General features: G+C 40.0%; 2 protein-coding genes across 2 annotated transcripts in view; one reads left to right on the forward strand and one right to left on the reverse strand.

Moving 5' to 3' along the window:
* The window catches only part of LOC139470730 (nucleolar complex protein 2 homolog), a 233,703-nt gene that overhangs the window by 107,139 nt on the left and 109,284 nt on the right, over positions 1-17,280 (forward strand). The gene's annotated exons all lie outside the window — the stretch shown is intronic.
* Positions 296-2,767, reverse strand: LOC139470843 (uncharacterized). Its single transcript, XM_071253157.1, has one exon. The coding sequence runs from the start codon at positions 2,631-2,633 to the stop codon at positions 2,040-2,042; it is 594 nt and encodes a 197-aa protein (XP_071109258.1). The 5' UTR covers positions 2,634-2,767; the 3' UTR covers positions 296-2,039.

Genomic DNA, 17,280 nt, shown 5'->3' on the forward strand with positions numbered 1-17,280 from the left:
AGACAATCCAGTGATTGCCATCATCAGCATCGATCTACGAAATTGGGATCGATGACATGTATCAACCAAGTCAGCGAGCCTGATGTGTATTTGTAAACTCCACGGCTGTGAATACTGCAATATGTTTCAAAATACATCTGAGTTGCCCTTTTAAACAAAAAAAACCCAATGGGGCAAATTAATTTAAATATGTTTTCTGTTTAAATACTTCAGATGTATTTTTCAAACATATTTAGTCCGTCTCCGATGAGATAAATTAGTCCATGGTATGATGAGTTGTCAACAAAAACAAATATTTTTTTTGAGTTTCATAAATTTATTTTTGGTCATTGTCTTTTTTTCGTACAAATCTCTTTTATGAAAGTCAAACATTGCACAAAAAATAACAATTTCATGACAAAATATAACACATTTGCATTGGTTGTGCATTGATAATGCTCAAAGTAGTTTGGTAGCCATACAACATAGGAACGTTGGCAGTCCGCCATTCTCACTGGGTCAGACTTCTACACATGTTTGTTGTCGTACTCATCGCCTTGCCGTGTACGGGAAGAACGCTGCGATTGGTCATTGACTGGTGTACCAACCAATCAACGCAGTGCAAACCTGCCGCCAAATTGACGTAGGCACTATCGATCCCGTGACCCAGCTAAATATAGTCCGCGGTGATGGAAAATTTTCAATGGGCGATTTCGGAACAATAGCGACAAGACTGGACACGTTGGTTGCTCTAGCAACTGATTAGATTCGGAATGTTATCAATCACCACTTAAATCCGATTTGAAAACATTTTAGAAGAACCAAAGTATTTCAATCAGGATAACATGGCAGAATATGGTAAACAGTTGTAGAAGTCTGACCCAGTTATTTGGAACAATATGGAATATTGACTTTGTCAAATTAACACCCACGCCTCCTTTCATACCCGTAAATAATACACACAACAATTGTCACTTGACCATAAAGGCAACTTAACAATGGAACAATGAATTTGAAACAAGACTGAGCAGTGTAATGCATTTCCAATGTATTACAATGTATGCCCAGACGGTCCATGCGCGCCCCGCCCACTCACGCTCTCAATCGGCCACGTTGCCATCTTTCGTCCTCTCCATGTTTACAAACACAAACACACTGATAACTTTGTATTCTGAATACAATGCATTGCTTATTGGTAACAAAATAAATTATTTCTCTGGCAGATAAATAAATATACAGGCACGTTGATATTTCACAAGAAAGTTTAACTTAGGAATAAATTAGCATTTCAAGGCAAATTGGAATATGTGTCTCTCATCTGTGATGAAACACGCTCGGAATACTGGCTACGGGAGACAGGATACAGAACAGTCAGATAATTAAAGATACAGAACTATCAATAACTACAACAGACAATACTTTCACGGACAAACCTGGGCGGACAAAAAAGTCCTTAAAATAACCGATCCTTTATAAGGAAGCACATTGATATATTTCCGTTTTCACATCGTTTTACATAATTTGCATAGTCTTATAAAAGTCCAGGTAAAAAGCACATTTTTAGAGTTCGTTAACCCAGATTCGGGCGGCAGCACAGATAAAGTCTTTGGTGTGAAAAAGCAGGAGGCTATGAAAGTCGTTTGAGGGTCTCAATTCCCTCCAATCAGTTCAGCATTGTCTCCCAGGCAACAACCCTCCCCAGAACACTCTCGGTATGTGGTGGCTCGCGCCGAGAGACCGAGTCCGAAGCGATTCACGTGCTCTCGACCGTACAGTCAGCCCTGTTAACGCAATAGCGTTCAAACTTCAGAAGTGAAGCGTACATCGTTAGTTCAATATCACAATGTGTATTGTCCACAGAATAGTTCACTTTGTCAGCTCACAGGCGTTCCTTTTGGCAAGAAACAGACCTAGTCATATCACGTTTTCTCCTTCACCTCGTGTTCATGACGTACACGCCTTGTGTGACATGCAGCAGGCGATGTTGCTGTCGGCGATGTAGTCCCACGGGAGCCAGTCGCCGCGGTTGAAGCGTTTCCCCTTCACGTGGATGTAGCGTCTCATGGTTCGGGCTCTTCTAGACTGCTTGTGTCGCTGCTTGTGGACACTGAATCGTGACTGTAGGACTCGGCATCCTCTTCACTGTCTTCTTCAGGAGACTCCTGGATGGGATCCAGGTTGGACATTGTTGAGATGGTCCTCTGGCGTTTCCTTTGAACCATAGGTTTCGGCTTCCGTTTTGATTTAGATTTTGAGGAGCTCAACTTCGTCCTTCCCCGAATGTACTGAATCAAGGATGTAAAAAATCCGTTCTTTGACCCTTCTTCTTTAGCCTCCTCTTTGGGCATCTGAAGACGTTTGCCCGTCAAAGCAGCTTCAGCCAGGTTAGGTAGGGAACTAGAGAAACCATTTGGTCCTGTGACTTTGGACTCACACAAAACTGGCAGGGATTTGGTTCCGTCAGCTTGGATAATGTAGGTGTAGGTGAAGCCATTCCTGTCCCTCAGAGTCACTCGGTATGTCTTCGTTTCGGGCCCCGCCTTGGACTTCATTGAAGCGGCATGCTTACAGTGTTTTGAATGCTTCGCACTACGCTTGTTAGCTGGGGTGACGAATGGCATATAACCTCTCGTAGCGTTCGGATACATGGCCATAGAAGTTGTAGAGCACTCTCAGATGTAAATATCAACAAACTAGTTGTGATGTTGTCGCTCTGAAAGTCAGCGTGGTTCTGGTGTGTGCTCGTCGCTAGTCGTGCTTTTACAACCGCTACTCACAAACTGGGCCAATAGACGACCGTTGGCTAAGTTTCAATTGACGTCTGTCTGGTTTACGGGCGAATCCACTTTTTACCGGGATAACAACACGTGACTCAAGCGTTTGTTTACATTCGAAATTACAAGATTGTTAAATTTGAACACACCTATCTTATTCGATACATTTTACATGGGACTTTAGCGTATTTTGACAAGGATTCCTTTCAAAGCTGATTTTTCACAATATAAAACATGTTTTCATGTTTGAGTCTGATCCCCAGGTAATGGGCTCGTCCACTATGATAATAAAGCTGGCAGCTTGCCAGCGCGGGCTACGTTCAGGTCACATGGTTTCGATTCACAGCAGTCATGGGCGAGTCTATTCTGATGTGTTCGGGAACCTACTGGAATGTGTATACCAATAAACAATATGTTTTTCATCTGTTTTGTGTTGACTATTTTCAAACTATCAACGAAATCGGAACGCTACAACGTGATATGAGCAGGTGTATTAATTCTTGACAATATATTCTCAAATCAGTCGAGTACGAAGCAAAACATATTTTATTTCACAACCTTACACCCCTTGGACTTGTTGGTTGGTATTTGGCCATGAATGGCAAGCTGAAACCGCGCCAACAGAGTCAATCGATAGAACTCACTAATGGAATACGAGAACGCAGCGAACGTTACTATGTGTGCCTAAATCGATTTGTTTGATAATAACGTCAAGGGGTGTGACTGGCTTGGAGATTCTGGATCTCTCGGTCCCCTCACAACGATAGCATGATCAATCGAGACGCGCGCACCGCGTGACTTTGTCAAATTTCGTGGTATGTCTGCCCCGTGGGAGATTTTTATGTCTGGGTAACAGGGCGAGTGGGTGAATCGCTGCCGAGGTGACTGTGTCAGGACGAGACACGCCGCACTCACCCCAAAAGAATTCACATTCTTCACGATTCAAATGAAATTTAAGAAAATTTCATATGATTCTATTTTACGCTTTGTGGGACATAATTTCACCGTGTACATAATTTGTTTGCAAATACCGTTAAGACTTGACCAAATAAAATTCGAAATGTATCTTTTTGAAACATGTCTAACTTGTTATATACTTTTTTGAACACGAAGTTATCCATTATCGAAATGTATGTCTGCTTGGCTTGTTTATGCTTCTGTTATCGACGTGCGCAATTTGTAAACATTCAGATACAAAACTGCGCCTGTAACAATGGGTCTCGTCATCACCACGTGGAACCCCATGTGTCCGGTTCAAACAGTCTAGGTTATGAAATATGATCACATGGTGTTTTACATGTCATTAATAATTGAATGTTAATGTGAAAGGGAATATACATTCTGTCGTGAGTGGAAATAATAGCTACATTATTCATTTGGATTTCTTGAAATGAATCAAATCACAATGACTGGCGAAATGTCAACTTCGCGGAAAGGGTGATGCAATTGTATTATAACCCCATGTAGATCTCTTCGTGAGATAAGCCTTGATGTTGTGTTAGAGCGTGTTTATATGATCAATACCCAGAGCCTTATAAACGTATACATTTATCGATTTGAATTAAGATGATGCAATTCTTGTAACCTTGGCAACACCATGCTTCACTTGAAAACAATATTTTTTGTTATTCCTTTGCGGAAAATGTGTGATAAACCCGATGATTGTGTTGACCTTTACTCGAAATCTCTGTATACGTGGCTTGTTGATAAAGTAGCAAGGATGGGAACCAGAAACATGACCTGTCTTTGGTCCAAGCGCGAACTGAGGGACCCCATTTTCCCGCCTTTTGCCCGAGGGTAACGTTCGATACACTGGGGCACTAGGTCATTGCCTTGGGGAAGGCATAATTCCACCCGTCACGGGAGGTGGAGGAATGGCTGTTCTGTGAAGCGAAATCTGGGACTTCATTTATGTTTCAGGTCACGATATGGGACAATTCAGAACGATGTTCCAGTCGTCTGACGCTGGCGTGCGAGAATACGACATGGGCGGCACGCTCCGGTCATATGAAGCTCGTGCACGATGGTTGAATTGTATAGTTTACTGTTCAGAGGTTCCTCATAGTTCAGAGTACAAGCATAGTACATCTGATATATATTTGGCACAATGCTACATTAGATGTGCGAGCATACGTCTGTTTAGTGTATATATAGACTGACGAAGATTATTAACACTTGAATTTCTCCTCATACAGTAGATATTTTGGTCCAAAGTTGATCCATACGTCTTTAAAAGACGCACTCTACTCAGGTCACAAAGTTATCAAAAACGCATAGAGTCCGATGTCTCTCTTTTAGGCCCAAGAATATTCATTTTATAAAACATTCACCCTTTTCCATTCTTAACCCCTCTCAACTCTTGCAGCTTGTATTCCTTTCCCATTTTCAGATGAGACGTGACTGTTCATTCTATGAAATATTTTACCTTACACATAACTTTATTTCGGGGACTATATCTTGGTCTAAGTTGACATCGTTTGATCAAACAAGAGGAGGAGTCGCACCCTCTCGGTCTTGGTGTCTCCTGAGGTGTTCAGTCATTTCAAAATAACCACGCAGACCGGATGTTAAATTATTTACATCATTAAACACGGGAATATGCACACACACACACACACACACACACACACACACACACACACATTTATATCGACCCATGTATCCAACGAGGTCACGTATATATTTTGTTTGTGTACATCTACCTATTCCTGTGCTTCAAATCTAGTTTGATTTTTTAGATATATTACTTTAAATAGTCAAAGATATACTCGACACAATTCACAATATATCAAAAGGAAACTTCGAGGCCTTTAAGACGTTTTGGGATAACTTCATGTTGGTAACAATCAAAACGGATTCACTTATTCAAATATAGATAATTTCAAAATTTATTGATTTGAAAATGATTTATTTCCTAACTCAGATGTAGACAGAAGACAACAAAATGATGAATGATGTGATGAAAGATCCGCTACAATACTTCATATGTTTCTAAGAACAATGGCCATGACAGACTTGCCACGTGGTGGTTTTGAAAACATTACGCACAACATACGTATATCTTAATCTTTGCACAGCTATTTCAGGAATTGTGACGCTATCTGCTTGAGTGCGTGTATAACATTTCCATGGACAAAAATTACCACTCCTGTATCTCTTATCACGATATGTTAAATCTGGCCAGGCGAGCAAAATGAATGGTTTGCTTATCAAGGAAAGGTGTAGCCTAAGGTTATTCTGGAATCATTCATACCCGTTACAAAGCGCCAGTGCATGCAGGTGCCTCGAGGCGCTCAACCATAATATTGACAACGGAAAGTTTGTATACATCCGGCTTTGTTTACCAACAATCGTATCTAGGTAGGCATATACAAAGCCACTCCCCCTAACACCCGTTCCCCGCCATTCCGGGGTTTCACCGTTGACAGTTTGTTTGAATCTGATTGGTCAGTCGGCCAAAGGACTTCCTTGAATGGGCGCTTAATTCCGCGAATCTGAGCTGTTTCCTTTCAGGGTTATGAACCCGGTTGTAAATACGGGTTTGATCGTTAAACCAGGTTATTTATTAAATGGATTTTGGAAAGCCATGACAAGTGATTTGCTTTTATCTGGATACAGGTCGAAATGATGATGTCATGATTGAATTAAAGACCCAAGGGACACGTTACTTAGAACGGTGTGAACACGGATGTTATTTAAACATCAAATGGTTACAAGCTTTGTTTGTAAACATGTACGTTGTAAATAAATGTGGCGAGAAATGTAAGGGATATCATGTACATACGTCTGTATTAGGATGTTTATGAGACTGTGCCATACCTTGTGCTTACTGAACACAACCAGACTTAATTATCGTGACGACTTTAAAGAGATTATGTTTTCACCACAGGGACGTCATAATTGGTTAGTCACGACTCTATTTATACACGAACGAATCGGGATGTCATGCCATACCTTTTTGTGTATATAAGGATACAAATGGTGACACGATTTTGACATCTCCGTCAAATCTATTCAATGAATGTACTAGTTGCACTCATAAGTGTTGACATTTGGTTTTCATCTCAATGTATCATAGAGGGTAGTTTTGATGGAAGAGCGGTTAGGGGTTCATCACTCCGTCAAATCGGGTTCGAATCTCAACATAGGAATAACATGTCTCGCTTTTTTCTGGTATTTTTTAATTAGAAGGTAAAACCACTCACAGTTTAGATTGCTGGCTTAATATACCAGACCAAGAAGTGTTTGTTGGTATCATATTGATTGGTTTTTGTGTCTACAGGAATGTATGTATGTCTGTATATATTTAGAGTAAACTACGGTTATAACGAACACGCTTATAAATAACGAACTGACGGATATAACGAACTTATTTTTTTTGTCCCGACTATTTGCTGTAGTTATGCTGTATATATGCTATAACGAACTGCGGTTATAACGAGCTATAATTAGTAGTCCCCTTGAGTTCGTTATAACCGTTCTTTACTGTATATAGAAGAAGAAGAAGAATATTTTTTGTACATAAACACCCACAGGGGGCAGGGTACAAAACATGAACATGACTAATTAAAACATTGACATACACAACAGAATACAAATGTTGCGATGATTATTTTGTTAGGGAGGAGATGCAGATTTTCTTTGCCTGAACATTTTGTGAATGAAATTAGAGATAATTTATATATGTATATATGAATCATAATATTTTGTCATTTAAAAACATAGCATCGGTCCCGCAATAGAATTTCTCTGCAATAAATATTTTCTCAACTTATTGCAATATTCTTAACATTTCGCTTATGACCGTTATGTAATGCCCTGTCTTGACATCACAATACGGAAATATTCTTATTTTCTAAAATGACATGCGAGGTGTTGGGTTGAGTTATGGCCTCTCTTGTGCATACATAAGGATCCCCAACAATCTGAATCCAATCTATTTTTGTACCGAATCTCATCTAATCTGTGAAAATTCTATCCTTAAGTAATAGGCAAGTCTAGATAAGCGGACAGTAATTATGGACGCCAGTCATTTACTAGTCTTGTCTTACAGACCCTGATACAAATATATATAAAAAATTAGCCCATGCAAGTCTATAATGTTTGGCAAGTCTAGATTACTGCAGTCTGAAAATGAAGAGAGTCACTGGGCTCCCTTTTATTATATTTGTATTAAGATAACAGAACAACTTTTTTTCTGTACGATATGTTCGTTTCAGACACTAGATGTTAGTCTAGTCATTTACAGGAACAGCTTGTTCTTATTATTTCTATCATCTTGGAAGTGTGATTTAAACCAATAGTTATTGCCCTGGAGACTTGTGCAAGTCTATTGACGTATCTACCTAGGACATTATACACGTTTGAAATAAATGCTACTGTTTTAATCTGTAATCGATTGAGGTATTCTCAGCACGAGTAACACAGTATTGTTCCTTTTGTATTCAGATAAGGAATGATGGATGTACACCTGATTGGCCTGGTCATGGCCATTAAATGGGTTGGATACTTTATGGCGCATAAATATTTATGTTGTAGTGGGCCAAAGGAGGATTGTTGGTGATCGATGGACGATACGTTTATGTGACGTTGCATTTATTCTGACGGTGTTGGTCGGTACAGGAAGAACTCAGTTGACCGCGAGACATTTTGGGAAGATACCTTACTCCGAAGTGTTATATAAACATTAAGAAAACTGTGATACTGATTATCATAATAAGTGAGTGAGTATGGTTTTACGCCGCTTTTAGCAATATTCCAGCAATATCACGGCGGAGGACACCAGAAATGGGCTTCACACATTGTACCCATGTCGGGAATGTCACAATAATGTATTTCCAGGAGTGGATGGGTGAGTTTTTCGCCTGCTGCGCGTTACAGTCATGTTAATACATGTAAGTTTAATTTTGAGGATACCCTGATGTGACTTGATGCAGATTTTGACCCAAGGAATCCCACTGACCGGATCGTCACAAAGACACAGAGTGCCTCAACAACCTAATGCCACACAGAGAGCTCGATATATTGAACAACACTCATGTGTGGACATATCGCATATCTACACTACACCAGCCTGTGGAGAGGGGGTGGGGTGTCTTCAGGGAGTTACACAAGCTACACGTACATCGGTGATGAGTTGGAAGTGTTCACTCGCCGCGTTCGCTCAAAACCTCCCAACGACACAGAATTACTGTCCCGTGAAGATTCCGAGTCAGAATAGGTCTTCGGCAACCCAAGAGGCGATTAATGGGATTGGGTGGTCAGACACGCTGATTTGGTTGATGCATGTCATCGTATCCCAATTGCCTAGATCGGGGCTCATGATGTCAATCCCTGATTGTCTGGTCCCTACTCGATTATTTTCACACCGCTGTCATACAGCTTGAATATTGCTGAGTGTGACGTTAAACAACAAACAAATAAACAAACAAACAGATTCATGTCATCCTAGATATATTTCAGCAAGTGACCATATTACTAACCATATAACCAGAGCATCATGGTATCGTGGTAGATTTTGATGAGACACCTCATTCAATTCAATAAAATAAATTTGAAATACATTTGAAACTTATAATACACATGGCAAAGCATATCACCAAATTTTTTTTTAAGTTCTGTTTACAACACATACATTTTATGTTGCGTGACGGGATATACATTGTCTGTGACGTGGCAATGAGTCTATATATTAGGGACATATTTTGAGGCGGTAAACAAGTTGCTACGTAATCTGTGTTTGTGACCTCAAGTTTCAACTGGTACGGGTGTTAAAATGCGTTGTCGCCTAGCCTCCCATATCTGCGTTGACTGGCAGACAGGAACTCGTCTCCTAACCACGTGGGAATGTTCCCAGTTTGTGACATGACGGGTTCAGTTACGTGGCCAGAAGGAATTTGAAAACTTAGCCCGTTGTTGAATGTTTCATAATATAAAGGAGGTATTCTTCTGCGAGTCTAAACAATTACATCAGTCGACGCCCTCAGTGGAGAAGGACTTGTTCATAGGCCTGAGAAAAGAGCTTGTTTTATAAGAAAACGTGTTTAACATGTATCACAAGACGCAAAGTCTTTGCAACATAAGTGACTTAAAAAATGGCATCTGCAATAGTGCAGCCAGATTCCACTGCACAGTTTGAGGCATCCGACTGTATAGACCAGCTAATAATCTTCAACACTGTATTAAATCCCTTTTTACATCACTTGACCTTACTAATGTTTAGGGCCGGTCGGGTAGCCTAGTGGTTAAAGCGTTCGCTCCTCACGCGGAAGACCCGGTTCGATTCTGACATAGGTACAATGTGTGAAGCCAATTTCTGGTGTCTCCCACAGTGATATTGCTGGAATATTGCTAAAAGCTGCATAAAACTATACTCACTCACTCACTACTAATGTTTATATAAATCCAGTTTAGAGAAACAAAAAGATGAAGAGAATGGAATGTGCCATATGGAGGCTCGTCCTGACACTGAATATGCAACTTCAAAAAATATTTTTCTATTTGGCAGATACCAACTTGACAGACACTTATACACAAAGGTGTCAGTTTAAAATAAATATGCCCTTGTTGAAATCCTGTTGACTGACAATATGATATATGCAACCTGTTAGAGGACTAATGTGAGGGACCCAATCTCATTAAAATCAGATCTTAGTTCTCGGCTGTCACTAAACAAAGCTTTAAGATCTGATTTTAATGAGATTGGTGAGGCACCAGTCATTTGGGGGTTGGTCATCAGTAATCAGGGTACCCTCACCAAAACATATGACAGTCGATAGGGAAGGGTCATAAAAAATAATACACATATTTGGTGAGGGTCATGAAAACATGGACATAAATATAATTTTTTTTTGCATTTGGTCTTTTCTGGGAGGGTCATGGAAAACAATGTAAGAGATCATGGGGAGGGTCATCCAAAATATGACACGCATTGGGGGTGGGGGGTGGTCATTATTTTCACTACATGTGTGCATCCAAAACATCTGCCACCCCGCCAAGGTATCCACAGCCCCCTGGTTTGTTCAGACAAGTACTTGACAAGGAGGGAGGATAACCACACTCTGACACACAATTTTTATTTTTGTTCTTTCTTTCTTTTTTCTTTCTTTTTTTGGTACTTTCTGTTTGTGATTTTAAAAATTCTCAGCTACATGTTACTTTCCAGCAGTTAAGAGGACTGATAAACACTCCTTGTCATTTTGTCTCGAAAAGCACAGTCACACGATGTTCCACAGGTATATTTTCAGTACATTCATGCATCAAAAACCTCTGATCTAATGACCAGTCCCCAATAACAGGTCAAAAGGTAGTCTGTTACTAAAAGTAGCCTAATCTGTTAGTTTTTTTGGCTTAAATAATGTATTTATAGAATCGTATTTATAGAATCTGAGATATAGGTTTATGGTTATGTGCATCATATATCATACTGCATGGTGGTTGTAGGTGGACTATGAATCTTGTTGGAGAGAATATGATCATGTTGTGTGTTTGTATTCCATCCAGTGTGAACTGGTTTTAACAGGCTTTAGACATTGAACCTGATTTTTTAAAAGTTACATTTCCCTACCATGAGATCAGTACTTCAGATTAACAGCTGTGCAGACAGCAGTACTTACATAAGATGTTTCAGAATTATTATTTTTTTAAATTTAAATTTTATTTTTTAAATATTAAAAGTATAGAGCTACGAATTTACATTAAGTAGGAGGGACACTCCTGAATGGGGGGATTATTACATGTTTTAAATGAATGAGTGAGAGAAAGAACTTAGAGTGAGTGAGGATGGTTTTATGTTGCCTTTAGCAATATTCCAGCAATAACACTGCGAGGGGGGGACACCAGAAATAGGCTTCACACATTGTGCCCATGTCGGAAACGATCCCGGGTCTTTGGTGTGACGAGTGAACGCTTTAACCGCCGCCCCTGGAAAGAACTTGGAACAGAATGTATAGGTGAAAGGCAAGAGAGAAAGAGGTGAGGGGAAATGGGAATTAATGCTACCTCCAAGATTATTGCACTTATATAGCGACATGCATGCATGGGGGGGGTGGGGCTGCTTGTACAAGTCCCGACTTATACCCATGTAATAGGGCAAGCCCACTGAGATACCATGCAACAGTTTAACATGAATGCCCCACTCAGACACAGTATACTTACTCCAACCGATCAGTCCTTGTATTAGCCCCTTAATGCCAAGCGCCAGGCAGGGTAACAAGAAATACCTTCTTTTAACGTCTTTTGGTATGACGCGGCAGGGTTTGATCCCTGGACCTTCCACTCTCCAGGCAGACGCTCTACCTCTAGACCATGGATGCGGTCAACAGAGAAAAGGCAACAAGAAGAATTTACAGGAGTATTATAAAGGGTGAATAGTAGCCAAGTAGCCAGCCGGCTACCAGTAGGAGAGATGATCCCTCTTAATGTCACATTACAAACATTCCTCAGCAACTGAAATAAGATACACATTTTAGGAAAGATATTTCAAAACTTAGCAGAAATGAAGTGTCATTCCACTCTCAAAGTAGCCAAAAAGAAGTTTTGAAATTCATATTGTTTTACAATAACTCAAACAGGAACCTATTCAAAATCAATGATGTCTGTTAGTTTGTTTGTTGTGTAACGCTGCACTCAGCAATATTCCAGCTATATGACGGTGGCCTGTAGTAAATGATGGAGTCTGGACCAGACAATCTAGTGATTGACATCATGAGCATCAATCCACGCAATGGGGATATGATGACATGCATCAACCAAGTGCGGCATTAAACAACAAACCAACCTACCAACCACTGAAATGTCCCATTTGGGAATAGACAATATTGTACTATTTTGTCCTTATGCAAATGATAGTGTTTCAACAAGCAGAAAATGACAACAATGACAATCAAATGAAATATTGTATACAAATTCCACACACGTTCTTAACCTATTAATCTCATATGTGACATCACATCAACCAGTGAGTTTCAGTGTCGCATACAAGATACTGTATCCAACATCAATCAACTGTTTTGGCTTCCTGATTAAGAGAAATTAGATATGCCATTTCTAGTTCATATTCCACCTCCGCCCACTCTAAGTGGGAATAAATGCTGTTATTAGCATAGTTTTGTAGGTATGATTCATGCTTAATAAGAGTAGTCACTGTGGCATGCAGCAATGTTAATGATACCTTGAGGATATAATGTAAAATGTTTTTTCAGTAATATTTTTCTTACTCTTGTATACAGAATTTAGATTGCTACAATTAGGCTGCAACTAATCATTTATTTATTCTTTGTAATTTCCTTGGAGCAGTCATCTGTGATGCTTGAGTCATTGTTTCTAAATACCATGTTGAATTGTAGCTATGGTAATGAGTTTTCTCGGGTATATAAACAGATTAACTGGTGTTTATTGCACATAGTATTATCCGTCATGTGTGCATGACGTAGGTTGGTTTGTCTTTTAATGTTAATGTTAATGCCACGCTCAACAATATTTCCGCTTATCAGGGCAGTCTGTAAATAATGGAGTCTGGCCCAGAAAATCCAGTGATTGATATTGTGAGCATTTGGGAATGATTCATGTAATCATCCAATTCACTGGGCCTGATCACCTGGGCCCACTTGCACAAAGCGATCTTAGCGCCAAGATGATCGTAACTCCCATACTTTAACATAGGCTTACAATATTCGTAGCGCTAAGATCGCTTTGTGCAAGTGGGCCCTGATGTATTTGGTGGCCTCTTAAGACCAGCATAGGTTGCTGGGGATCTGAATGTGTGTTTTTCATGTGTTGTAGCCATTCATTAGATGTCACTGATTGGTGTGTGTGTGTGTGTGTGTGTGTGTGTGTGTATGGTTCATGTGTTGTAGCCATTCATAAGTGTTACTGATTGGTGTGTGTATGTGTGTGCGTGTGCGTGTGTTTTTCATGTGTTGTAGCCATTCATAAGTGTTGCTGATTGGTGTGTGTGTGTTTGTGTGTGTGTTGTGGCCATTCATAAGATGTCACTGATTGGTGTGTGTGTGTGTGCGCTTGGTGTGTGCGTGTGTGTGTGTGTGTGTTTCATGTGTTGTAGCTATTCATAAGATGTCACTGATTGGTGTGTGTGTGTATGGTTCATGTGTTGTAGCCATTCATTAGATATCACTGATTGGTGTGTGTGTGTATGGTTCGTGTGTTGTAGCCATTCATTAGATATCACTGATTGGTGTATGTGTGTGTTTCATGTGTTGTAGCCATTCATAAGTGTTACTGATTGGTGTGTGTGTGTGCGTGTGTGTGTGTGTTTCATGTGTTGTAGCCATTGATAAGTGTTACTGATTGGTGTGTGTGTGTGTGCGTGTGCGTGTGCGTGTGTGGTTCATGTGTTGTAGCCATTCATAAGTGTTACTGATTGGTGTGTTTGTGTGTGTGTTGTGGCCATTCATAAGATGTCACTGATTGGTGTGTGTGTGTGTGTGTGCGTGTGCGTGTGCGTGTGTGGTTCATGTGTTGTAGCCATTCATAAGTGTTACTGATTGGTGTGTTTGTGTGTGTGTTGTGGCCATTCATAAGATGTCACTGATTGGTGTGTGTGTGCGTGCGTGCGTGCGTGCGTGCGTGCGTGGGTGCGTGCGTGCGTGCGTGCGTGAGTGTGCGCGTGCGTGTGCGTGTGTGCGTGTTTCATGTGTTGTAGCTATTCATAAGATGTCACTGATTGGTGTGCGTGAGTGTGTATGTGTGTGTGTGTGTGTTTCATGTGTTGTAGCTATTCATAAGATGTCACTGATTGGTGTGCATGTGTGTGTGTGTGTGTGTTTCATGTGTTGTAGCTATTCATAAGATGTCACTGATTGGTGTGCATGTGTGTGTGTGTGTGTTGTAGGCATTCATTGGAAGTCAGTGATTGTTTTTTGTTTGTTTCATCAGGTGAGCCTGTTTTTATATTTGTAAAAAGAAATATTAATATTGTTTTTTTGTCAGTCATGTTATTTTAATGTAATGCAAAATGCTGTTATTTGGAAATGTATACAATTACAAACAGTGTTTCTAGGAAACGTGTTGTATCTAGTGTTTATACAATTTTATGAAAAAATCTAAATAAAACGGGTCTTTGACAGGCATTTAGACGTGATATACACAAGGAAGAGAATATATGGATGTCAACTTCTTTATTATGAAGAACACAATATGTCAGAGTATATGCTTACTCCTTTATCAGGTGAATGAAGGAGTAAGGATATACTCCGAAACGTTGTGTTCCTCATAACAAAGAAGTTGACATCCATATATTCTCTTCCTTGTGTATTTCACGTCTAAATGCCTGTCAAAGACCCGTTTTATTTAGATTTTTTCATAAAATTGTATAAACACTAGATACAACATAAATTTTCTTCCTTAATAAAACAGTTGAAAATTGAATGATTGTGCAAAACATCTGTACCAAACGGTTTCAGGAGCGTGTTGTCAATGAAACACAGTATTTTTTGTCATATTTGTTTAAATTTGTATAGGCCCTCCCATGAAATAAGACCTGAATACACTTTGATGTAAGATATTCATTTCATAGACCTGCTAGACAACTTCAGGGAAAGAAAACGTGAAAAAGGGATAGGTGATGTGATGGATTGTTTTCAAGGAGTGTTTACACAGAGGGAGGCCTGCTTTAAGGCTAGCTATTTCCTGCATTCCCCTCCTTCTTGGGAATTAGTCACATGGAAGATAGTAGCAGAGGTGGGTCAGGGACCAGTCATTAATTATAAAGAAGGATTCGGGAGGGTCCCCAAAAATATGACAGCCTCTAGTGGAGGGTCATAAAGAATGACACACATATTTGGTGAGGGTCATGAGAGCATGGACATTTTATAATAAAATATAAAGTATTTTCATAGTTTGTCTTTTCAAAAAGGGTCATTCAAAAATGTACAAGGCGTGGGGAGGGTCATTCAAAAATATGACACGCATTAGGGATGGGGGGGGGGCATTATTTTCAGTACATGTGTGCATCCAAAATGTCTGCCACCCCGCCAAGGTATCCACAGCCCCATGTTTTGTTCAGACAAGTACATGACAAGGAGGGAGGATAACCACACTCTGACAGAATTTTATTTTTTGTCCTTTCTCTATTTTTTCTTCTTTTTTTTTGTACTTTCTGTTTGTGATTTTTAAAATTCTCAGCTACCATGTGACTTTGCAGCAGTTAAGAGGACTGATAAACACTCCTTGTCATTTTATCTCTAAGAGATCACACGATGTTCCACAGGTATATTTTGATGGTCTATGTACGAGGTAAACCACTCATTGTCAGGAGAAATGCAGCAGTTATCATTAAGTTATCAAACATGCCACAGGGGACATCTCAGGCTGATAGTGATGTATGCCATTATCTCCAGTGTTGTTATCTGCCTGGAGAACAATTGGTGTCTTATGTTAAGGGATGGGGCATTTATTGGGGTGGGGGGGATGACGGAGATGAAGAAGACGGAGGAGTTTCATGAAAATATGACACAGCAAAAAGTGGGGGGGCCAAAATGTATGAACTATATTAGTGAGTGAGTTGGGTTTAAACAGCCACTTTTAACATTATTCCAGTTATATCAGCTAATGTGGCAGGAAAGCCTGAAGTGATGTAGGTCTCAGACATTTCAAACCAAACATTTCAGGGATTCAAACCCACAATCATAGGTTTCTGGCGTTCCCAAGGGACACAACTCTGCACAGTGTATCGCAGCGCCTGAGACAACTGGGCCACCTGTTCCCCCTATGAACAATGTTTTTGGGGGGAGGGGGGATTGTGATAACTTGAAACATTTTTTAGGGACTTGTCATTGATTAAAGGGAGTTGGGAATCATGAGGGAGGGAGTATAGGCTTACGCCGCTTTTAGCAATATTCCAGACGTTTCACGGCCGGGGACACCAGAAATAAGCTTCACACATTGTACCCATAGATTCGAACCCAGGTCTTTGGTGTGGCAAGCGAATGCTTTAACCTCTATGTTACCCCAACACCCGGGGTATCATTAAAAAATGTTACATATATGTCGGGGTTGTCAGCAAAATATCACACAGTCCGAAGACCCGTCCCCCCCCATAATAAATGATCGCTCCCTTATGTATATTTATATAGCTATATATGTGCTATTGTTATGATGTTGTTATTGACAATCATGACCACGTGAGTTTATACCAGCATATATGTACATGTGTGTAAACTGATAACACTTGTCAAGTGATCCTGATTGCACCTTGTCTGATAACTGACATATATATTGTGCAATGTCGAGTCACGTTTGTTTACCAACACAGCCATGTGTGGGAGTGGGTGCACATTATTTATATCTGCATCCTCGTTTCACTGAGCCTTGAAATAAAGTTAATCTCACGTTGATCGGAAAAAGATTTGTTGACAATATGATGCTGATTATCATTGTGTTGAACTCGGCCATGTTGAATTCTTGGTTGTGTCAAATTGATGATCCAGTCCCTGTAATTTCAATTCTTACCTCACCTGACTAAAAAGTCAATTAGGCTTATGTTGTGTGTTGTTAATCATCCACCATA

Source organism: Haliotis cracherodii, unplaced genomic scaffold (assembly GCF_022045235.1).
Source record: "Haliotis cracherodii isolate W230 unplaced genomic scaffold, xgHalCrac1.p SCAF_21, whole genome shotgun sequence".
Taxonomy (NCBI): Eukaryota; Metazoa; Mollusca; class Gastropoda; order Lepetellida; family Haliotidae; genus Haliotis; species Haliotis cracherodii.